This window comes from Cyanistes caeruleus, chromosome 2, assembly GCF_971803275.1.
Source record: "Cyanistes caeruleus chromosome 2, bCyaCae1.hap1.1, whole genome shotgun sequence".
NCBI lineage: Eukaryota > Metazoa > Chordata > Aves > Passeriformes > Paridae > Cyanistes > Cyanistes caeruleus.
The window spans coordinates 115816684-115841017 of record NC_141702.1 but is presented as its reverse complement, the minus strand read 5'-3'; the positions used below and the strand labels follow the sequence as shown (position 1 = coordinate 115841017).

General features: G+C 43.3%; 2 protein-coding genes across 10 annotated transcripts in view; one reads left to right on the top strand and one right to left on the bottom strand.

Moving 5' to 3' along the window:
* The window catches only part of SLX4IP (SLX4 interacting protein), an 86876-nt gene extending 72455 nt beyond the window's left edge, over positions 1-14421 (top strand). For 4 of the 7 annotated variants that reach the window (XR_015281812.1, XR_015281817.1, XR_015281830.1 and 1 more), the window contains 4 exons: positions 378-516; positions 2525-2681; positions 3951-4206; positions 5523-5671. The gene's annotated coding sequence lies outside the window, so the exon portion shown is untranslated. Of the gene's footprint in view, positions 1-377; positions 517-2524; positions 2682-3950; positions 4207-5522; positions 5672-14006 lie in introns of those variants that run through there. The other 3 variants (XR_015281813.1, XR_015281818.1, XM_086873095.1) reach the window with 2 other exon arrangements.
* JAG1 (jagged canonical Notch ligand 1) overlaps positions 5772-24334 on the bottom strand; it is a 35827-nt gene continuing 17264 nt past the window's right edge. For 2 of the 3 annotated variants that reach the window (XM_023923145.2, XM_086872658.1), the window contains exons 4-26: positions 23879-24133; positions 22818-22878; positions 18911-19041; positions 18488-18607; positions 17952-18065; positions 17289-17402; positions 16418-16531; positions 15968-16014; positions 15289-15462; positions 14651-14801; positions 13963-14127; positions 13334-13447; positions 12586-12699; positions 12367-12480; positions 12126-12242; positions 11587-11614; positions 11394-11479; positions 10480-10593; positions 10146-10255; positions 9829-10065; positions 9371-9502; positions 8788-8938; positions 5772-8438 (exon numbers count right to left, since the gene is read on the bottom strand). In XM_023923145.2, the coding sequence (XP_023778913.2) occupies positions 7981-8438; positions 8788-8938; positions 9371-9502; positions 9829-10065; positions 10146-10255; positions 10480-10593; positions 11394-11479; positions 11587-11614; positions 12126-12242; positions 12367-12480; positions 12586-12699; positions 13334-13447; positions 13963-14127; positions 14651-14801; positions 15289-15462; positions 15968-16014; positions 16418-16531; positions 17289-17402; positions 17952-18065; positions 18488-18607; positions 18911-19041; positions 22818-22878; positions 23879-24133 (3221 nt within the window). In that variant the 3' untranslated portion in view covers positions 5772-7980. The remainder of the gene's footprint in view (positions 8439-8787; positions 8939-9370; positions 9503-9828; positions 10066-10145; positions 10256-10479; positions 10594-11393; positions 11480-11586; positions 11615-12125; positions 12243-12366; positions 12481-12585; positions 12700-13333; positions 13448-13962; positions 14128-14650; positions 14802-15288; positions 15463-15967; positions 16015-16417; positions 16532-17288; positions 17403-17951; positions 18066-18487; positions 18608-18910; positions 19042-22817; positions 22879-23878; positions 24134-24334) is intronic. The other variant, XM_086872648.1, reaches the window with a different exon arrangement.

Below are 24334 nucleotides of genomic sequence, written 5' to 3'. Positions count from 1 at the left end.
TGCTCTTAGGCGCATGGTGGGATTGTTGGGGTGTCCTGTGCAGGGCCAGGAGCTGGACATTGATGATCCTTGTGAGTCCCTTGCAGCTTAGCATATTCTGAGCTCTGTGATTTTACGTGGAGTAATTTAGAAAAATCTCAGTGACATTTACTTACGACTGTGGATCTCCTCATTGCGGTTAAGGAGATGATTCACATCCAGGAGCATTAGAGTTGGTGGTGTAACCCAGGTCCTGATGAGAGTTAGCAGCTCTGCAGCTGACAGCAGAACACTGCTGATTGTAGAGCTTCCTCCTGCTGGAAATAATTTCTGCTCTTGCTGCAAATGAAGAAGATTCTGCATGTGTCTGGAGAACATGTTCTCTTTTTTTCTTTCAGCTGTTTGGGTGATGTTTCTCAGTGCTTCGCAGTCAGGTTACAAATCCTTACCCAGCTCCAGGCTCTGCTGAAAGGTCTTTCCCAGTACCAGCAAAATCAAGGCTGCAAATAACCTGGTTTGGAGGAAGAAAAGCCTGAGGTATGTTCACTGTTGTCTTTTTCATACACTGGAGATACTGGGCTAGGAAGGGAGTAAAAAGCACCTTTCTGATGGACTTGAAAGAGGTATAGAGATATTTAATTAAGCATTTATCAGAAAAAGGAGAGTAGTTAGAATAATTTGATAGTTTATATTAAAGTCTTAGCATAGAAAATTCAAGTATCAGAAACCAGAGGGCAACCACATACAGTTTTTATCATCCCATACTGTTATTATGTATATATATATATATATATTATAATTATAATTTAGTTTTAATCTTAACTGAATAACATACCTGCCTGCACCCTTTCAAATGAAGGTTAAACTTTTAGAAGGGGCTTAGGTAAATTAAACCATTGTCTGTGTAGCTAACAACACTTGATTTTTCCCTTTAGGATATTTTGTTATGTTACTAAAAATGTTGTTTCCATCTCTTAGATGCCTGGGAACATCTCTCTTTCAAAGCAGTGGTCTTGCAACAGTGAGATTTAAGGGGATTGAGGGTGTTAGAGGATGGAGAGTCAGAGCAAGACAGGTGGGCTTTCTCACAAGTCCACAGTGGCATCATTCCTTTTGTCCTTACTGTCTTGATAATTTCTAGGCTCTTTGGAGCTTTGTATTTTTGAGTTTCATTACTGTCAGAAGTTGTGTCTTGGGTCCTCTCAGAAATGCAGCTATTTAGGGAAAAGGCTTTGAATTCACAGTCAGTTCTGGATGTTAGATGGTGTTGCTGCCCAAAACTGTGCTTTCTTTTGTCTGTGCAGCAGAACTTTTATACCAGCTTCTGTTTTGCAGACCTGTGGTGCTTTGGGGGTGCTGGGACACAAGGCTGTGTCTGTGTCTCTCTCCTGTCTCTACTTCAAGCCCAGGGTCATCTCCTCAGACTTTGCTTTTTTCTTTATCATGCATCCACCTGCACCCAGAGGACTGGCAGAGGTGTGGTCTGACATGCTCTAGAACCACATTAGATTTCCTAAATCAGGTTTAGGGGAAAAAATGGGGAACTGGAAACTGAACTGGAGTAAAATTAGCAGTTTGCAAGTCTTGGCTTTCTATACCAAATTGGGTCTGAGCAGCAATAGCATACCTTTCTGTAAAAGTAATAAATATTTAAGGCTCTGTTCTCTTCTGAGACTACCATGGAAGCACAGAAACAATACCTCTGGTTCATTTTTTATCCTAAACCAGCCAGCTTTTATTAACAATAGTAATGTTATTATTTTTAATGAATCATCTGGTTCATTTGGTCTGTGCTATTTGCTGATAATGAAACAGTTGTTTCCTAGTGAAACACTTTCTAATGTGTGCAGATGATCGTTTCCATTATTCTTTACATCAAAGCACTTAAAAATATTTGTTTGGTGGACTTTTATGGTCCAACACATATCAAAAGCTAGACCAGCCTTTTACATAATCATTTATAGGGAGGAAGCAGCTCATGTGAAATCTCCCTTGCCCAGTGTTGGTCAGTAGGAAGGTTTTAAGTATCCCAAGATCTTGTGGGCACTAAGCTTTGTGCTGGTTCAGACCTCCCTTCCACCAGAAGATTTTAACCAAGTGAAGTGTTAAGTAGCTTCTGAAGATGTTTCTTTGGTCAGTGTGACTTCCTTCCCTCTCGCTGCTCAGCACGTGGATTGCATTGGATGAGTTTTAATTGGCATTTTACATCATCATCTCATTGGCTTTTGATTGGAAAATGGTTTCTTTCTAAAGAAAAAAAAAAAAAAGTGGAGGAAATATTTTTCTGTTTGCAATTGGAATAAGAAAGATGTGAAGTACAGACTCTTTCAGATTGCATGCTGTGAGTGGTTATCTCCTTGGCTTTATCAGTACCCAGGGAAAGGCTCTGTATTCAAACAGGCTGCAGCAAACAGGCAATAACTGAGCCTTTTTGCCAGCAGTGGGAAGTGTGGGTTGGCCTCAGAAATTAGCTTTAATAAAAGGCACTCCTCACTTCTTTGCTTTGTGCTTTTTTCTCCTTTAATAAACATTAACTCACTTCCAGTAACCCGGGTGAGGGAGAAGATGTGGGCTGAGGGAACGGCCGCGCGCGGAGCCTTTCATCAGAGGGATATCAAAGCGCACGGCAGCTGAACCTGGAGGGAGCTGGAAGTGCTTATTCTGACAGCTGGGGCAGCGCTGAGGGAAGCACTGCTTCCAAGGTAAAACAAACTGGGAGCAGCAAATTCTTTCATCAACTCACACAAGTCCTTTTGTCCACCTGTTTCCCCCAGATAATTCAAATCGAACCTGGTAGTGTATGTCCTTTCCATGGTGGCAGTAAGGTGACATTTTCAGATAGGGACTTTTTGTTTGTTTGGTGTTGTCTTATGCTGAGAAATCCTATAAGTTGTGGAAGTGATGGAGCATCACAAGGCATTTCACCTGTAACCTGGAATTTGTTCAGGAAATTAGCCACAACTGTCCTACCTTCTTTACTGTCCACTTAAATTATTCCAGAGCTGGGAGTCTGTTTCTGTGTGAGCTGGCAGTGCACCTTTTGTAAAGGAGAATTTCAGTGATTTTCTCCCATTCTGTCCAAGTTAAATCTTTCAGTACAGCAGTAGGAATTGGTACTCTAGATCCATAACTGCCTTACTGTCTGGCATAATAATTATCTTTTTTATTTATGCATCAGATCTTTAAGGAAAAGTATCTTGAGCTCTAATTCTAGAGCTGGGCATGCCCCTTTTTAATATTAATATGATCTCATAGTGCTAGAATGAAAGGAATAGAGATTTATTTCTCCACCCTGTAGGGAAACTGGTTGAAACAATTTGCACATCACAGAAGGCGCTCGCTGGCAGATCTGGGCTGGGACTCCAGTCTGACGCTGTCTGATCCCGCATGGCTCTGCTGCTGCCCTGGTGCCAGGGAAGCAGCTGCTGAACCATCCAGAGCCTGCACTCCTCTCCTCCTCCTCCACCCCAGAAACTGGAGTTAATCCTTGCACAGCTCTTTTACTGGGTTTTCCCTCTACTGGGAGAAATTACTGACCCTTGGAAGCAAACTCAGTGTGCACTGGCAAATTGTAACCATGATGGCCATTGCTGTCGATGCTGAAAAAAGAGGAAGCCAAAAAATTCTTAAATATCCTCAAATATTCTTCTTTCCGTTAGAAGGGGAGGGGGAGGTTACGCAATCACTTCCATCTTCTGGGGAGGAAAAGGCTGAATTTGGTACTTCCCTTGTCAGAACTTCTCATCTTATGCAGGCACTCCTGAAAACCATGAAGGCTCTGCCTTGTGACTCCACAGATGGCAGGGCAGCACCCTGGACCTGGGATAGCTGGGAGGCAGGGCTGGATTCCACCCAAGGGCTGGCAGATAAGGAGCAGAAGCAGGCAGTCTTCAAGGAGCAGCAGGGAGCATAACCTTGTTCATTTTAGCTTGGCAGGGAGCTGATTAATAACATTAACTCTTGCTGTGCAGGTGTCAGCTGGTGTGAGAACAGGAGGTGTGTCTGTGCAAGGGAAAATGGTTTCACCAGGACATGGCTGGAGATGCAGTCGCACGTTTGGACTCCAACCAGGTTCACGTTCCCCTGGCCTGGGGGGCTTCAGGTCCCAGCTGCCCTTGGCTCCTGTCAGCAATGCAGAGGGAGCCGTTCCCAAGGCTGCCATTCCCAGTGACATGAATCTGGTGGTGTGAGGGCTGATGTAACCTGCACCATCAGCACCTTTCCCAGGTACCTCTACGTAAGATGCACCTTTCCATGCGGAGGTGCAGAGCTTTGATGTGGCCGTGTTCAGCTCAGGCTGAACCAAACCCAGATTCAAACCCAGATTCAATTAGCTGTAGGTACAGCAAAACTCAGTGTGCTAAGGGGAGTTATTTTATTTTATTTTTATTATTTTATATTTTATTTATTTATATTTTAATTTTATTCATTTAATTTCATTTCGTTTTTCTCATATGCTTAAATGGCAGCTCAGGAAGCACACATTTTTCAATTCTTACATGAAGAATACAAAGAAAAAAATTACACTAGTAGTGGGAAGTGCTGACTAAACAGAATGTATCTTCCCTGAGTAGTAAAAGTGTCAACTGTCAAAGTATGAGTTCCACAAAAATAAATGTGCCTTGGTATTCTGAGGGAGAAGCCCTAAATTTCATGTTTCTATTTATTTTCATGGCAATGGAAACCACTTCATAGAGCAGCCCCCAGCCTGGTGGTAGATGTGGGCTTTGGGGGACTGTTCTTGCGTTACAGTCACCAGTGTAAGTTTTGAGCTAGAGGGATTAATTAAAAATACCATTATGGCAATTGTATAGAATTTTCTGACTGGCCCCTGTACAAATTATATGACTTTAACTTTCTAACACCATGAGATAGTGACAAAGTGAGGAAGATCCATGGGGGAAAGCAGGGTATGCATGGAGGAGCTCTGCAGTAATAAAATCTCTGCATGGAGCACAGGAAAGGCTGTAAGTAAATAAATGAACCCTGGGCTCAGGGCTTTGACATGTTTTGAAGCTTGAGAAACCCAGGTTTTGCTTTCACTGAGTCTTCAGAGACCTGAACAGCTTTGTTTATACATGTATACATTGTTAAATGATTAAGTCTGTAAATAGAAATGGCCTCAGTAGGTTTTCAAGAAGCCTGACAACTGTACATTCCCAGAAATAGCAAACACCCTATTTTTATTATTTTTTGTTTAATAGAAGGCAGACTTTTGCAAATTCCTACAAATTCAAGTATGTTTGAGCCCTTTGGAAGAGGTGGTTGGTTTGTGTATCCATGAATTTGAGACCCATGTGAACAGTAGACAGCAGGAAGGTGGTTCATTCAACATTAAATGATGGGAAAGCAGCCCAGCTTTGCCCTTTGGAGGCAGGTGGAAGATTCTATTATCTTTAAGTAGCTTTTTTGGACATGACGTGTTTACTTTATTGCAGATTTAGAAGCCAGGGAACAAAGGGAAATAAATACTCATGGGATTTGTTTGATGAGGAATTACTGAAGTGGTCAGCTGAAGCTAATCTTGTTGACTTCCCCTTCAGGAGGCAGTGAACTAAACAGGCTCCAGTACGTGCCCGGTGTGGTGCATGAGTGTGAAGAGTAAAAGCAGCACCCAGCCAAAGTAGAGTAGCCACGACGGAAAAACTTCTAAATTGAGTTTAAAATAAAAAATAACACTAATTAGATTTTATCAATTTTTTTTTTTTGACAGCTGTAAAAAAATTACAGAAGAAAGTTATTTCTCACTCTCAGGTTTTGTTAGCGTTCAGTGTATTCATATCGCAGCAATCTGTATATAAAATACCTGTTTATTTACTACAAACAAATACAGATGCAAAGGCCTAACCTTGCAGCAAGTTGGTTCAACTGTTTTTCAATGAACTTGTTACACAGTTAATTGTTCCTTCAGCTTTGCAGTAGCCCCTTAGCAGAACAATTTTGCAGCTTCATCAGAACATGGTAAAAGCAGAGCAGACCCTGAGCCAGCCAGCCCCTGCACAGAGATGGGAGGGGCAGCATTAGTTCAGCATTCAAAGCCGTGTTGAATACTTTCAGAGTTTATTTTATGCTTTACAAAGCGCTTTTTACCCATTAGAAATCAGCATTATCTATGGATCCCTTCCCATCCAGGTCAGCACTTTGGATCTTGCCTAGCTACTTAGATTTGGTTCCTATCTGGGGGCAGCTCATTGGCCCATGCAAGGTAAACTCGTTGCACAAGTGCAGCCACACCATCCTCTCTGAGAACACCGAGGGACATTGGCCAAGAGGCAGTGAGAACAAGGGCCATGCTGCTTTCAAACCTCCTCAGTCCCATTCGGAGCCAGAGGGGAACGTGTAATCATCTAACAAAAAACTGACTCCACCAAAGGCAGGGGCAGGTCCTGGAAACCTCCAGCAGCACCTGCCCCTGCTTTTGCACAACTGACTGGCCGGGAGCGCCTCCAAGCTCAATAATCTCCACGCTCTTTTATGTTTTCATACAAAAAATTTAATAAATATTACTTTTCAAGATTTATTGCCAGGAACAACACATCAAAGATGCATTTTCATATAACACTAATATCACAATACAAGGTATCTTCATGATCTCAATGGTTAACCACTGAGATGACTATGTTTATAAGCCTTTTGATCTTAAACATCGTAATAGCACTTTGATTTCCTCACTTGTTAAGGCGGGCAGTGTAATCTATGGCAAACCTACACAGTGATCTTACTGGACATTCTACTGTTCAAGTATTCAACAACTAGCTTATTAGAATACTCCCTAAATGCAGTAGATTACAAAAAAAGTCAAATCTACAAGTGGTTCAGTATTACATATTCATGGTGAGAAAAAATAATTAGAATTTACAAAATAAGATTGCTGTGTTTCCAACTTCACACGCTAATTTGATATTTTTAATTACATGCAACCACTCACATTTCATCTACGTAAAGTAATAGCTCAGTTTTGTTCCCTTAAACTGCTTCTTAGCAGATTATCTGCCTGTCACTCGGTTTTCAAGTCTAAAGCAGCAAAAAAAATTTTCTAGTCTAATTCTCTAAACTGCCTCAGTCAGTACTTACAAATAGTCTTAAAGTGATACTATGGAAGGTGTTTCAAACGTTTGACATTGTACAAAAACCAGCGTCAAGGCAAGAAAGCCCATCCTATTAAAAATAAACTATTTTAGAACACCTTAGTTTTGGCATATAGGCAACATGTAACAAGAAAAATTCAAAATAGAGAAGCCACGAGCTTACAATGCTATCAAAAACCTTCAACTCTAAACACATACATATAAATAAAAAGGAATGATATTTTAAGGCTCTTGATTATTAAGTTAATAAATCAAATATACACAGTGATTAATAAAAAAAGAATTATTTACATATCTATACAAACTTCTATTTTTGACACATTTTCCTCTTTAAATTCTTCATTTACCAGCAACTGCTGACAAGTTCCCCCCACCCACCCCCAACAAAAATACAATAAAAAAATAAATAATAAACTTATTTCTGATAGTTGCTGTGGTTCCGAGCTGCAAAGGCACTTTCAAATACAGAACTAGTTGTACGTCACCATAAAACCAATATACAAAAAACTCAAATTCAATAAATATAAATAAAATGTATTATTCTAAAGAAACTGCATAAATCGGAACATCTGGCAGAAAAAAAAAAAAAAAAAATGAACACTAAGGAAGAGTAATAAGGCTATGTAATACCTTATGGAACGTTTCCGTGATGGATCAGCTGCAGCTGAATTTACAGGAGGGCACTTTTGACTAGTTTTGCATAGATGTGAAATGCAGCACTTGGTATTCCAGCCAACCACAGCAACTATCATTGCCAGTGTAAGCCAGCTTGTCCAAACTTAAATTAACACAGGGATTCTAAGTAAATAATAGCCTTAGACTCAAATATTACACAACAGTTTAAGAACTACAAGCTCTTGAGTGCCTTTATAATGATACTCAAAGGCCCTGCATGGCAGCACCCCACTGTCTGCTATACGATGTACTCCATCCGATTTAGGCTTTGTGCACTTTCCAAGTCTCTGTTGTCCTGTTTATTTGTCCAGTTTGGGTGTTTTGTAGGGGTGCTATTGGGGGGCTTTTCATCTCTGTCTACCAAAGTGTAGGCTGGCTGCTTGGCAAATCGGGCCTTCTGCTGGTGCTTGTCCATGTCGTCCTCCTCCACCTCGGAGTTGTGTGTCCTTATTTTGGCGATTTTAGAGTTTTTGTTTTCGTAGTCTTTAATGGGGACAGTATTTGCTCCGTGTTTCTCAATGGGGTTTTTGATCTGGTTCAGCTGCTCCCTTACGTTGTTGGTGGTGTTGTCGTCAGAGGCCGTGTGGGTGTGGCTGCTCTGCTTTCGGCGCTTTCGGATGCACCAGTAAAACACGGTGACCAGGCAACAGATCCAGGCTACTGTCAGGACCGAGCTCAGCAAGGGCACCAGGAAATCTGGAAGAGACAGGAGGAGTTAGTCCTGCTGCAAACCACGGGGGACACTTCGGGATGCCTCAGAGAAAACAAATCTCAGTTTTTACGCCTCGTTACTTCCCGTGTTTCTCCACGAGGACCATGGAAGGGTAGCAGCCTTTTTGACAGGTTAGGCCACAGGTTTAGCAAACTTTTGGAAAGTTTTTTTTAGGGCTTTTAGAAATTAAAAGACCTTGGGTTCAAAGCCTCCCCATTGTTCCTGATAAACAGGGACTTGCTCAAAGTCTCCAAAGTGAGGAAAGCCTCTGCCCCTGGAAGGGGTGTTGCAGGCAGGGCGAGGTACAGGAGCAGGGGCCAGGGAGCAGCTCACCTGTTTTGTTCTTGGCCGGGCGCCGCTGCACCCTGACTTCGGCGACAGCGGCGATGAGGGTGTTGTTCCCGTCGCGCTTACTGACGAGGTCGATGATCTTGTCTGTGATGTCTTTGATCGGGTTTTCATCTTCCCCGATGTCTTCTGCAGACTGCAGGAGGAGGCACACAATTAACACCAAGCACCACATCAGATGCACTGGGGAAGAACCTGCTATTTATAAACCTTCACAGGCAGTGAAGGCTCTTGCTACTTTTAATAAATAACAACACAGAAACAAAGCAAAATGGCCTGCTATGGGCAGAAACTAATGACTCAGAATTCTTGTTTCTCATCCTTAAAAAGACCAAACCTCCCCCAAAAGCAAATGTGTACTGTCCCTATTACAGTTGCCCCCAGATGGCAGCTTTCAGGTAAGCACGTGTAACCAGAATTCCTTTCCTGTTCTTGAAGGGAATCAGGATGGAAACTACAAGAAGTGCTGACAAAGCCAGGAATTAAGATTTTTATGAAATCCACATGTTGCACACATATCCAAGCCATTAACTACTAAGACATTTAAAAATATTCCAGGAATACTTACAATAGCAACATGGATTTCATTATTTGCCAAGTGGGAAGGCTCACAGGTAATATAGATGGAATATTCAACAGAAACATTCTTCAGAATATTCAGATTCCTCAATTCACTGCAAACATGCTCTGTGGTAAGGCCCTGGAGGATACAAAAAACATGTTGGCTTTTTTAAATACATATGCACATGAACACACAGATACAAGATTTGTTTGGTATTTTTTTTTTCCCTGAGGTTAGAGTTCTCAAGGGAAAAGGAGGTGGAATTCCCCCCAACCTGGCTTTTGTTCTTCTCCAGTCACAAAAGCATTTAGGCTGCAAGGCTATATGGATCCTTCACTGCTTTTTGTTTTCTTTGAAAATGAGGCAGAGCCAGGTTTGCCGTACTTTTCCCTATGAAAAGCATCATTCCATGCTCTGGGAATGAGTCTATGTGTGCCACAGCCCAGCGAGCTGCTGTTACTTACCGGGGCCATCATTTCTTTGTTAAAGGTGAAGGTGATGTTGGCACAGTTGTCCTGGTAGTAGGAATCTGAGTTGCATTTGGTCCTCACAGGCTGCTGGTTGGAAGGCCAGCATTCCCCCACGGCGGCACACGGGTGGGTGAAGCAGTGGTCGTCCCGCACAGGGACACAGGCGTGGCCAGCGGGGCACTCGCTGGGGCCTTTGCCATGCAAGACACAAGGCCGAGGGCCACACCAAACCTAGGAGAGGATGATACTGGTGAGAATCCACTGGTTAGAGGGCAGAAAATTATGTAACCCAAACCACAGCACAGCTGTACCTTAGAACAGGTGACTTTTCCATTCAGACACTGACAGGTATTGCAGTCATCATCCCACTTAGTCCCATCTGGCATTACTCGAACACTGGTAATGCAAGGCCTTCCTGTAACTGAAGAGAAATTGAACAGAATTGTAAGCTAAAAATAGGAAACAAACGCCTTTTCTGAGTTCATCCAAACTTCCCACTAAGTTACTTCTTCAGTAAAGATACTTGCTTTAAAAAACAACTGACAGTACACCCCAAAACCAACCCCATACAACCACAAACCCATCAATGTGCAATTATACAGATCTTGCCACAATTGCTAGGATCGGCTCTGGAATCTGCAATACCTTCTTGGCACCCTGGACCACTGCGACCCGGGGGGCAAATGCAACGGTACCCATTGATTTCATCAATGCATGTGGCTCCGAAGGCACAGGGCGAGGACTGGCATTCGTTGATATCTGTGATGGGAAGGAGAGGAAACAGAATTGTTACTCCATAGTATCCTTTTGTTTTGTCAGGAAAAAAAGCAAACACAGGATAGAAATGCCTACTGGAGCTTTATGTTCGTTTTCTAGTGTCTACTGGGACATAGATTCCTGCTTGCAGCACCAATATAACCTCAGAAAAGTCCTTTGACGTTTCTGCTGCGTGGCACTAACAAAGATCAAAACCTGACCCCTGTGGCTACTTGAGCTTTCCAGGGCAAGGACACATTCCTTCCTACACAGACACACTTCCTCTCCTCTGATGTGCTCCAGTTTTGTCCCCCACTAGCTCCTTCAACTGATGTCAATGTTAAACCCTTCCCAGCTCTATTGCTGCTGTGAGACTTATATTCCATGGCTGTTATTAAAAAAAAGTGTCCTCCTACCTGTAATTATTATTAAATTACAGGGAAGCGCATACATCACCTCAGGGCTTGGAGGTGGATTATTAATTGACAAGGTTTTTGGCTGGCACACTTTCATCTCAAGCAGAAGCCTGGGCCACACAAACACAAGGGAAGACTGTCCCAAAGGACATTTTGCCCACTCGGCTGAACCAAGAAGTTTCAGCTCCAGCTGAGTGACCTTAAATTTCTTTCATTTTCAGTGTGATTCCTGCCTCCTCCAAATTTTCTAAGGATCCAGGTACGGACAGAGATGACACAACACATCTATCACTCATCTGATCTACCACTTAATTCAATTAAGACAATTGTCTTGCAACAAGATTTAAGTGAGACAAAAACTGAGGCAGAGAGCCATTGAACACTCACTGATCCTGCAGTCGGGCCCGGCGAAGCCTGGAGCACACTCACAGCGGTACCAGTTCTCTCCATCCACACAAGTGCCACTGTTGTAACTGTGGAGAAGAGGCATTATCACAGACATTAAAAACTGCTACAGATAAAAGGAACCCAGAATTCTAAAACAACAAAAAAAAGCAAAGGATAAACGTAGCAAACTTACCAAGGATGAGGACTGCAGTCATTTGTGTCTGCAAAGCAAAGACATGCAGCATTAAACATGCAGACTTTGGCTAATACAGCTCTACTGGCAGTAAAGAATGATCAAATTTTCCCTAATGCCCAAGTTATACTTAGCTCAACTTCTACAAAAATATGCTGAAATTCTCTACTAAATTGGTTCCAGGCTTGTACCACAAAATTTGTTAACTACATTGTGGAACACATGTATACAGGAAGAGATCCTTGTAAAGAGTCTAATGGCAGGGGGAAAAAAGTGGAAGCAGACAGAGCCGTTCGCAGAAAAAGAATGCAGGAGAAAACAAGACAACATCTGTCTCCACTTAGCTCATTTGCAACTTTCTCATGCCCAGGTCAAGGCTCTATCACATAAAGTCATTAAAAACAAAAATTCAGGTGATGCTAAAGCCTACATCAAACAAGCTTTCCCTTCTGGTTTCAATCTTGACTCCTAGGGTGACAGGATGAGCTCATGTTCTCATCATGCAACACTCTGGAAGAGTTCAAGCAGAGCTGACTTACTCTGGGTACACATGGGTCCTTCCCAGCCCTCCTTGCAGACACAAGTGAAGGAGTCCCCGCTGACTACACAGGTACCACCGTTGTGACAGGGGTTTGGCAGGCAGCTGCTGTTCCTCGCTGTAACACAAACAACATTTGCGGCTCAGTTGTTAGAAAGCCGTCAAATCCGAGCCAAGAGGAACAGCTGAGGTCAGAGCTGCAGCGCTGCATCTGCTTCCTGGAGATTATGCAGGGTATTTACCTATGTTACAAGTGGCTCCTTCCCATCCTGCAGGACACATGCACTTGAAAGTGTCCCCCTCATCATAGCACGTCCCCCCGTTGTTGCACGTCGCCTCATCGCACTGGCTGTCACCTGCGGGAAACCCAGACCGTCCTTAATGCTGGTGCTCTCTTAGGCCAACAAGTTCAAGCAGCCTATCAGGGCATGTCTGTTATGTTTTGGAAATGCTGAACTTACGGGAGTGGCAAGTTTTTCCTTTCCACCCATTTTTACATTCACAGAAGAAGTCGTTGACCAAGTCTCGGCAAGTTCCTCCATTGTGGCAAGGGTTTTTACTGCAGTCATTAATATCTGGATATATTAAGGAGAGAAAACAGGCTCAGTGGTGTTTACAGAACTGACAAACACAATGCTTGAAAGAAGCATAACCCATCCCTAATTTTGGCCTGTGTTTCAATTGTGGATTAAATGCTTAAATTAGTATTTTAAAGCTTTAAGTGCTGTCACATAGATGAAGACTGTTTCACCACATTTCCCCACTTTGTTTTCATTTTGTTTGTAATCTTGTTTCAGTAAAAAAGCGGTGAAAAGGCCTATTACATAAACTACCCTGTTAGTCAGGGGAAGGGAGCAGAGCACTCAACTCCTCTTCTGCTCCTGGGACAGACAAAATGCAAGTATGATATGCAGACAGGCCATAAAGTGGCATCTACTAATGCAAAGGGTTTCTTCCTGGAAGTTATCCAGAGGATAGGACAGGAAACTGAACAGTGAGAGAGACAGGTTCTAATCCCAGTCCAATTTTGTAACTTGGGCTTAGTTCCAGTACAGAAGATTGGGACTTGGTAGGAGAACCTGGTCCTCCATGGCCTTTGAAGCAGAGTTTATTGACATAGGTCACGGTCATCTTAAAGACAGTACCAGCCATTCCTTCCCAATGTTTTCCCAAGAGCTCCTTCTGTGTGCTGAAGGATGGATAACTTACTCGTTTCACAATATGTTCCTTCCCATCCATCGCTACAAATACATTTGTAGGAGTTGATGCCATCGATGCAAGTACCACCATTTTTACAGGGGTTGCTTTCACAGTCATTGATGTCTGCAACAGTTGGGAAGAAAGAAGGGGATTCAAAAAAAGAGGGAAAAAAAGTCAAACTAGAAGTACAGCTACTAGGAGTCATTATCTTATTGCAGACTGTTTGGTGCTACTTCCATTTCTAATAATACCCTTTGGAAAGGAAGGCTTATAAGCAAGATGAAAAATGGTAAAAAACTGCACAAGGTGACGAACCTGTCATTATTAAAAACAAACAAAAAAAAATCTGGAGTCCTTAAGATCCACGTTAAACCCCACTATTAACTCCCTCAGACCTTGTATACATAAGGTTTTTAAAAACATACAATTGAAGGCCAGAGGGTTCACTGCTGTGAACTTTCCCCAAGGCCTAGCAAATTCCACTCTGCCTCGCCCAAGAGGGATATGAAAACTTACAGCAGTTCCAAGGTTCACTGAGTTAAAATGAAGAAACCTTAAAGGGGTCTGGGAGGGAAGGATGGAATCCTTTCCCAGTAAGAGTGGGGGACAGTGAAATACATTCTCTTTTTTGCTCTTACTCTCATGACAGTAGGTGCCAGTGAATCCTTTGTTGCATTCACAGGTGAATTTTCCACCCGCTTGGCTCTTGCACTTCCCGTGAGGACCACAAACATTGGAAGAGATATAGCGAACCCCTTCGGGCGTGCTGTTGGAAGCCACTGCCACGGTGCAGCTGTCAATTACTGCAGAAAAGCAGAGACAGCATGAGAACTACCCATGCAACCTGATTCCTTAAGAACAACATTTTCACTTCCAGCCATGGATGTTTAGAAGACACTCGTGCCATTGAATCATTTAGGTTGGAAAAGACCTTTATGATCATCGAGTGAAACCATAAACATATGACTGCAAATATGTTTGCTGCCTTAAAATAACACTGGACTCTGCCAACTGTGCATAAAACAATCACAGCATCTTATCTGATGATTGATGGAACACATCCATGGCCTGGAATAAATGCATCACTCTATTTGCTACCTGTGCTTTCAGTCCACATTGACATAATGTTGTCTTTCAATAGCTGATACTTTCAAGTATCACTCATCTTTTCACACAGAGAGGGGCCTAAGGCAGAGGGCAAAATTCAGCCTCTTTATACCAGAGTTCCTGCAGTGATTCCCTGCTGGAGCTGCATTAGGGCTCCAGCGAGGGGAGGGGCAGGAATTGCTGCCAGACATTGCCATTCACCGGCAAGGCAACACAAACCTTCACAAGGAGTCGTGCGGCAGTGATCCTTCAGGTGGGAGCAGTTCTTCCCTTCGTAATCCTCAGGGCAGTTACAGAAATAGTCCATGGCAAGATTGAAGCACTGGGCGCCGTTCTGGCAGGGATTTGGCTCGCAATAATCTATGTCCAGCTGTAAGCAGTGCACAGAGAGGGAAGGGAAATAGGAAGGGGGGGAAGGGAGTGAGGGAAAGCTGAGTGAAAGAGGTTTATCGTGGCTTTCCCTCACCACGACAGGCCGACATTGTGGAATCTGACCTTTTTATCTGCTGCCTCAAAGAATCATTCATAGCACACAGTTTAGTCCCACTCGCCACTATTTCGGCAGACAACTCTCGATATTAAACTGCCAAAGTTAACAGTTAGAGCTCCACAAAGCCTGACGTGCAAACCCTGCAGTCTGCTTAACAAAGAGAATCCTCTGCAGCCTGTCAGGGGTTTGTTGGTTTCTTCCCCCCACCCAATATATATTAATCAAGCACTTTCTTGGCAGACTGACAGCAATATCAAGTACAACTTTATACTACGCTTCACTGGATGCAAGGCATTCCGTGCTCAGATTCGGAGCGTCGGAACAAACGGCACTGGCTGAGGGCCTGCCTTTCACCCAGCCTTCTTACCTGACAGAGGTTTCCTGAGAAACCAGCAGGACACAGACATTGGAATCCATTGATTTCATCCTGGCAATGACCCCCATTCATGCAAGGGTTACTTGCACATTCATTGATGTCTTTCTCACAGTGATCTCCTGCATAGCCAGGTGAACAGATACACCGATAACCATTAACCAAATCCTGGGAAAGAACAGAAGAAAGTTTAGAGTTAAGGTTTTTCCTCCCTCGATATATTCTTATTAAGAAGAAAAATCAAAAAAGTAAAAAAAAAAAATTAAAAAAATCATCTTACTCTGTCTAAACAAGGCAAAAATATTTAAAGGGGAAAGCCCACACACAGACCCAGTTCCAGCTTACATTCTTAATTTCCAGGCAAGATACATTAATCCACAGGTTGAAGGGAAGTGCCTACATTTCCAGTGGCAGTTTGCACAGCCACCAGCCCATTCACTGGTGACACTGGCAGTGAAAGTGAGTCATTTATTGAGGTTATGTATTTTGCCCTTACTGTTCTACAGACGTATCTCAACACGCTGTAGCATGACATAGGCCCTCCCCCCAACTTAAAGAATTGACCATTTGTAGCAGCTTATCACCATTTTCCAAACTATTTGTGCTTAGACTCAAACGTTTTAGTCACTGTTGGAAATCTTGGGGAAGCCTAAGTTAAACGAGAAGGGCTTACCCGACAGGATCCTCCATTCTGACATTGTCCACGACAGTCGTTAATATCTGCAATAAAATTAGCACGGTTAGAAGGCAAAAATATATTTACACTAGATAGAGAGTTCAGGTCTCTCTAAAACTGCAGCTAGATAAACCTTTTGTCAAGTTTCCTGCATGCCTTCCTCGAGATAAGGTTATTATAATGGGTGGGAAACCTTTTGCGATTCTTCTAGGAGAAGCAGTAAAACTTCACATCATTGTTTTAGTCCCTTTATCAGAATATAGCTATGGTGCAGGCTAATGACTTTGATAAAATTGTATATTTTCATTCCGCACCAACTACTCCCTTTCTAAAAACATCAACTGCTGGGGCTCTGCCCAGTGTTTAAATTGAGCTTAGAACTCAGTGGCACATGCTCATATACCCAAAGAACTGGCCTTTAATAAACCCAAGGGTACGGACACTTACTTATATCACAGTTGTGGCCAGACCAGCCAGTAATGCAGTCACAGTAGTAGCTGCCAATCAGGTTCCTGCAGGAGTTGGCATTGACACAGGGCTTGCCCTCACATTCATTTGCATCTGGAAAATGAAGGGGAACATTCAGGGGGGAAGGGAGAAGCCCACGCCCCAGCAATAACCAGCAGTTCCTCCAGAGCTAAGAGGAACTTGCAGCATGCAGCAGGGATTAGCGTGACTTGAACGAACAAAAGTCAATCATCATCAGCCTCTGAAGGCTCTTTCAGTTTCTTTGCAATTAGAACATACAGTCTACGCTAATTATTTCACAATTACCCAGCCACTCATTAGGAGCAACTTGCCCCCACACACGCATCTCAGCTGAGCATTCTGAAGCAGGAATGCTGCAGCCTGGTCATTGGGATGAGTGTGCTGTGTAAAGAATGTAGCCAGCTCATTCTCCATGAGATCATCCCCATTTTGGAACCCAGCTGTGAACTCTTGGGTCTGGAGGAGTTGACATGGTTGAAGAGATGCAGCAATTTTCTCACAGGGTAAAGGGAGAAACACATGTGGGGGTGGGATTGGGAGGCACAACATGCACCCTCCCCACTCCAGGGCAGTCCTGGTTTGAAGGATGTCTCTGGTTAACTATTTCCTTCAAGTGCCAGCATGCAGAAACAAGGTGATAGAAGTCCCACTAGTCTTGGACACTGTCCTAGACCTCAGTCCTGCAAACAGACACCAAATGTCTTCAATGTGCTAAAATACAACCACAGGCTTCAGAAACATGACCGTGAGTAATGTAGGACCATGATCCATTTGTATTTATCTTTCCCAGCTCTGGAACAACACTGGATGAGGAGAAAGCAGTTCTTACCTAGCTGGCATGTTTTGCCAGTCCACTGAGGTGGGCAAATACACTTAAATCCATCAACTAGATCTTGGCAAGTTCCTCCATGACCACAGGGGTTTGGAGAACAATCATCAATATCTGTAACGCAGAATAAGGAGAGGCTTAGTTCCACTACCAGATTGGCAATAGCAGTAACTGACAAGTCTGATAAATGGTTGCTGCTACTGGGGTTTTTCCTGAGGAACAGAAGAACAACAGGACTTCCACTTGGAATTTCTAGGTTATCTTTGATTTCAGCAAAAGCCTCCTTTTAAAGAGAGGAGTAATGTGAAAAGGTGGTTCAAAGAACTGGGGGAAAAGTTTACCCCGTGGTCTTTTTGCAAGTGGATGTCCTATTTGGATCCAGCAAGTCCCTCAAATCAGCATTTTTAACAACATGCCAGAATGGTACAAAAATTCAGCATCCTGCTTCTTTCAAGATGATTTTGGCTATTCTTTCCCCTGGTAGCTGACAAAAACCTTGGTACAAGCAAAGGGGAAGAGAGAGCACAGGGGTATCAACGGCTGCCAGGAAGCAACGCTCAGGCTGGGAAAGGTTAAGTAGTCTGCCCTGTAAGTTTATGAGGGATTAGACTGATCAAAACCAGGAAACTGGCACATTTTTAATAAACACTGAAAAGGACTCACTGTCAGTGCAAGTTGGTCCAGCCCAGCCAGGAGCGCACACACATTCAAATCCCGTGGATGTCTCAAGGCAGCTTCCCCCGTTGTGACAAGGGTCGGAGAGGCAGGCGTGCTCCGCTGCACAGGGACAGAAGGACAACATGGCAGAGGCTACATCCATGCCAGCACAAGCCACCCCTGCTCCCTCCACATGCTTCTGCTCTGGACACACCATCCTAACTCTTGCTGTACTGTGCTCCTCCAAGAACCAGGAATTTCCTGGCTTGCAGAAAGTCTCCTTCCATGCTAACCTCATCAGCACACCGACTGGCACCTGCTGGAGCCACAGCCAGACAGGGTGGCTCAGAGTGACCTCCCCAGTAAGCAGAAGGCTGATGTTCAGGAAAGGCTGGATCTTTGTACCCAGCCCGGACTGGGTACACTACAAATTGAGTTTTCCTCCATCTCCATGCATAAAGTGCATCCAAAACCAAGTGCCACCAAAAGCTGGCAAGAATTAACTGTCAGGTGGCAGCTTAGCAGCTGCATCTAACACTTACCAATTTCACAATTCTGTCCTGAGTAGCCCTCAGGGCAGGAACACTGGTATTTGTCAGGCCCAGTGTTGCTGCAGGTACCACCATTCAAGCAGGGTGGGTGGGTTCCACAGTAGTTCAGATCTGCGAGAGAGGAGGAGCATTAAAGCCAGGCTAGAAAGTTACAGGAACATCACCACCTGCTTTGTTCCGTTATCCCAGAGCCTTTACAGAATGCATCCCCACACTGGAGAGGGACAGGAAGGGACAAGCTAAGGACAGATGCTAACCATGCTGGAACAGCAGTGGGGACAAGGCTGAGCAGCTGAGGGCCAGCACGCTCCCAGCACGTTTCAGGAGCTCGCCAGGCCCCACGTGCATTCCCTCGGTGCAAAGTCTGCCAGCGCTGACATTCAAGTGTGACACGGCCCTCTGGGATTAGCATACCTTTGTCACAGAGCTGACCACCCCAGTTGGTTTCACAGAGGCACTGCCATGGTTCAATGCAAGTGCCATGGACACATCCCGGGTGTGGAATGCACTTATCACAGTACTGGCCTTGCCATCCATACTGACACCTTCAGTTAAACAGAAAAAAAAAATCAGAACAGGGAAACAAACCCAAACCCATCATAATTGCTGTGTGTAGATATGAGCAACTCCAAAGCTTGAAGAAAGGCTGGGGAAGTGGGGGAGAAGGGCAGGATGAGGGGAGGGGAGAAGCTATTCAAGGATTGTTTGATGGTTTCTTGTAAACAAACATTTTGGTAGTTTTGCCAAGGTCTCTGTAGCTGGCCTCCTGACAAAAGAATAACTGTTCTGAGAAAACCAGCATGAGGTCCATTCAGCACAATAATACTCTTTTGGAGCCTCATATAAATGTGGCAGAGAGGGTGGGTGTGCACTACAAATCAATCTCTGGACTTTGACAGGGTGCTTTATAAATTGAGGGGGGAAGAAAAAGTCAGTGGAAACAATAGTTATCCAGAGATCCTCATGAATACAAGGTTCCAGGCATTTTAGCCGTGCTGGGTTTGCAGGAAGAAAAACAAAACCATAACCACCAACTCTGAGCCTTTGGCAGGGCAGTAGCAAAACAAGAGGAGTTCCCTGCTCTATCAGAAGCTGCCCTTATTCTGAGTACAGAGACACACACAGAGCCATTATGGACAGGGCCACAGTCAGGGATGGAAGAAAGCAGCAGGGCAGGACTTTACACATGTTCAAAAATCAGCTGTCAGTGTGTTTCTGAATCTGATTTATGCTAATAGCCTCTTTTCAGGGAATAACTAAATAATTTCCAGTTCTGAGAAACACTAATGTCTGAAGAACTTGCTACTTATTTGAATTCTTTATTGTCACCATCAATGAGCTACCTGAATTATCTACTTAAAAAGAAGATGCTTTTTTAAAGTTAAGCCCCCTTAAGGGAAAGCTTGTTTTGGGTTTCACTTAGTTCTCACTAGCAAGACAGACCAAGGATGCTTCAAATTAAAGTGGATCTGCAGATAGAAACAAGTGAAACAAGCTGAAAATGAAAAGCAAGGGCTTTTTTGAGGTACTGTATTTCATTAACAACTCCTGAGAGTAATTGATCAGCAGCAATTATGCACTAAGCTGTCACTAAATTATGAAAACAAACCTCAGCTCTACAGAAGTCAGCTAAGCTTTCTATTTGTAAAACCCCCCACCATTCTTCTGCTGGTAATTTCTTCTCATGGGAAAAAGCCAGAAGGATCTATCCAATGGATAATCACACACAGCCAGTGGTAAGTCTGACTTCCCTTCTAAAAATCTCAGGTGACAAACTGCATCCTAATTAACTTTTTTTCCTTAGCAGCTATCACAATAGCAGCCTTTTCAAAGTCAATGGGAAATTCTTATTAGTTTGTGTGTTAAAAAAAAAAGCCAGTCAGTGTAAAGAACATGAAAAAAATCCAGATAAGGCAAAACAACCTCCCTCAAGTAGCTCTTGGAAAATCCTTCTGTAGAGGGCATATAATGAGAATGCACAAAGATCAAAATTTAGGACCAAACCCTTTTAATTTTTATTGCATTCAAAGCAACTTGCCTGTGAGGTTGCACACAAGCCAACCTAAGGGACCTCACCTGCAAAAACAGGTATCCAAATTTTTGATGGATTTTATTTCCATCAAATCAAAGTGGTGGTGGGTTTTATTTTCTTTAGAACAAGTGTAAGGAAAGCAAAATAGTTAAAAAAACCTCACACCACACAGAAAAAAAACCAAACAAATTCATGAGCTTTAGAGGCAAAGGTAATACTTCAAACATCAGTTTCAAAACATAACAGCAAAATTGGATAAGGCTATGGGCATTTAGGGAAAAAAAAAAAAAGTGGGCTATCAATTCCAGAAAAAGATTCAGAGTAATAACTCATGTTTTATTACACATATGCAGCAGTTTCTCATGAGAAATTTAAAGTTAACTTTCCTTGTATAGTGATTCATGAGTAAAAATGGTTTAGTTGGCTGGCCTGCATTGAAGAAAGTGACTGGCAGCGAAAGGGAAAAGGATATTTTAAGAACGTTTGCAAGTTGTCTGTTGTACCAGAACACAGAGCAGTTTCTGCTCGGATGTTATTTTTAAACCCTGTTGCATTTGTAGCATACAGGCTATATGACTCATCAAAACTTAAAAGAAAATAAAATCTTGTTTCTGTGTTCACTTTAAAGATAGTGGTCTGACTTGGCAAGCAGAAGTTATCTGAAAGCACCAGAAGGACAGCATTGTTTCAAGACTATGCAAATCAAGTGTGGGAAAGTTGCACCTTAAGTAAATAAGAGCACTAGTGCATGTCTGGGCAGTGAGTGGGAGGCAACAGACTTAGAAAGAGAAAGGGAAGGAAAAAAAAATCTGGAAACAAAGCCTGTTGTTCTGACTAGGAGACAGCAACCCCTACAAGGCATGTTTATTCTGATGACAGCAGCACAAATCACTGGTAGCCCTGACTGATATGCTCCTCTCACCATCTGGCCCCCCAATACTTCCTACTACTTGTTAGGCTTTTTTTTTAATTAAAAAAAGATTTAGATTTGTTGTTCTGGGGGTTAACCAGTTTATAGCAGTGCTGCTAAACATTAAAATCACAGGACAAGTGACAACAGTCCATCCCTTGGCTGGACTTTCACTTTGCACAGCTAGGTGAGGATGAGAGGCTACTTCCCACTTCACTTTCAGATGGCTCCATGGTAATTTTGCTTTGTTTTTGAAGCATGAATTACAGAAGCAGAGAAAATGAACGAGCCACTATGCCTATTTAGGCTGAATTCTTATAGAATAGTCTGTCAGACCCTCCAGATTCTGTTCCTTTTGGAACTCTAGTTCATCAAGAAGTCCACTTCATGCAAAGATTTCCAGCAACACAGAATCCACCAATATGCTTGTTAGGCAAAAAAATTACTTTCTATTCCTTCAAACTTCTGAGTCTTATTCAGGAACACACAAACTTCACTTTTAACCCTTCCTACACAGAATCAATATCAACGTTTTTGTAACCTCAGAAACTCAATTGTAAACAGAAATTATAAAGGGTTATATGCAGCAACTTGGAACCTGTCTGTTGATAAAGAATACCCACATTTAATACCCACTACCCCTCTAGGGGTAAGGGACAAGACTTCCCTGTGCTGTGAATACATCCTGCATATTTTAAGGCATTCCAGATATTTAACTGTTGGGTTATGGATAAAATCTGTTTTCCATTGTCTCCTTGCCAGGGCAGAAGGGACTTCAAAGCACAGCAACAAAATTCGGTATTCATCAGAGCCCACTGACAAGATTTCATCCCAGCCATTAACCTCTCAGCACTCGGAGCCAGGCTCACAATGGGAAAGGAACCCAGAGATTCAACTAATCCCATTCTAAAGAATGCTTGACTTTTGCCTACTGATGGAAGAAACCAGGGGGTGGGAGGGGAGAAGGGGGAAAACACTGAAAGGGAGAAGAAGAGAGAAAAGCCACACTGTACTTCAAGCTTGGAATTGAAAAAGCCTATTAATCAGGCTGTTGGAAAAAGCATAGCCACCAAACATTTGCACTATTTACGCAGAAACAATTAGTTAGTGCTCATTAGGCAGCATTCACGCTATTTATCCCATACCCCCCCTCTCCCTCAGTGCCACCATTTCACAAACCAAAAGCTTCTTAAAATTATCAGTGCATTAAAAGCTTGCTCCCCCCTTATTCTGGGCAAGTCAGCATGAATAATGTGTCTTGCTCAAAACCACAACTTCCAAAACTCCCTCCCTCCCCACTCCTACTGTGTTTAGCATCACTTGTTTAATTAGTTGGGGAGGGGTGGGGGGAAAAGCAAGGAGGGATAGGAAGCATTTACCTGCACTCTCCTGGAATTGTGCAAGAACCATGCTTGGGGCTACATCCCTGACGACAAATAGCTGTTAAAACAACAAAAAAAGAGGAGTATCAGCATGCTGCCCGCTTCCGGCACCATCACACTTGTGGGAATGTTTTAATCTCTAACCTGCATTGTAATCCTGCTGAATCCAAGGTTTTAACAAGTATCTCCTATCAAGTCTACCAGAAGGAAAAAGAAAGTAGGTGTCTCCTGGGATAGGAAATCTATCAGCTTTTCCTTTCTTTGGGAAAACTGCTCCTCCTGACTTTGCAGAGGAATCATTCCTAGTGCTGTTCAAAGAGCTGTTTTTATATGGGAGAAACCACCTCGCCTTGGACACCTCAGGTCACTTGGAGCCTACAGGTTTCCTTCCTCTGTCTTTTGCGGGGGATCTGGGCCACTCTCCCTGGCTTTACACCTAATTCAAAGCAGCTTTTAAGTACTCTGGATTTAGTTTTGGCTGCATCTTTGAACAGACAGGATATCAAGATGAGCAGCAATTCAAATTGCAGGTAAACTCAGTCATTAAGACAGGCTGATAGTCTGTTCCTAAGTCCTGCTTTCTCCTTCCCCAATTACCTAGGTAGCAGCCATTCCCTAATAAACACGTTGAACATGATCTCAGGGGGAACAAACAAGCCTGGGACTTTTCAAACACCAAAGCTTTACACTTGCCAGGTCAGCTTTAAAACAAGTCTCTCCTTCCTGCTTGTCTTGAAGTTCTGCACCAAAGGGGAAATCCTTTTTGAAGTCAGCAGCAGAACTCCCATTGAAGTCAGTGGGCTGGGTTTTCTTCCCAGGGGCAAAGATGCGGATAATCAGAGAAAGAACACATCTGCTAAGTGCCCAGTACTCTCTCCAAGACCTCAACACAAAGCAGAAACTATTCTTTTCCTGCCCCCAGTTCTCTGTGTAATGAGCTGGATGCTGTCCCATCACTCCTTAGCCCCCTGTCTGCACAATCTGAATGCAACCTGGATATGATGCCCTCAAATCCCTCCCCATCCCACTGGTGTGCAGGTGAAGCATTCCTCACAAACCTTTGTTGCACTCTGGTCCCATCCAGCCTTCCAAGCAGGTCTTGTTGCCGTTCTGGTCACAGGTGTGGTGAGTGAAGAAGTCGTCTCTCGGTCGACAGAACTTGTTGCAGCCGAAGCCATAGTAGTGTTCTGCACACGTCACACGGATTTGGTACTCAAAGTGGGCAACTCCTGCGTTGTGTTTCAAAGTCTGCCACTGGCGGCTGGGATTGATCATGCCAGAGTGGGAAGCCTTCTCGATAATGCGATCCGGGTCTGCGAGGCACAAGAGATGTCAGAATTAAGACTTTGTTTAGGTCTCGTCATTAACTCCCACAATCACAGGCAAGACTCTCTGAGGCAGCCAGTTGGTTTTATTAATTTTCTGTTTTAGACAGTCAGATAAGGCTGCCCTGGAGCTACAAACCATTAAGTGAAACACACATGCAGCATTATCAAACTGAACTAAGCTTGAAA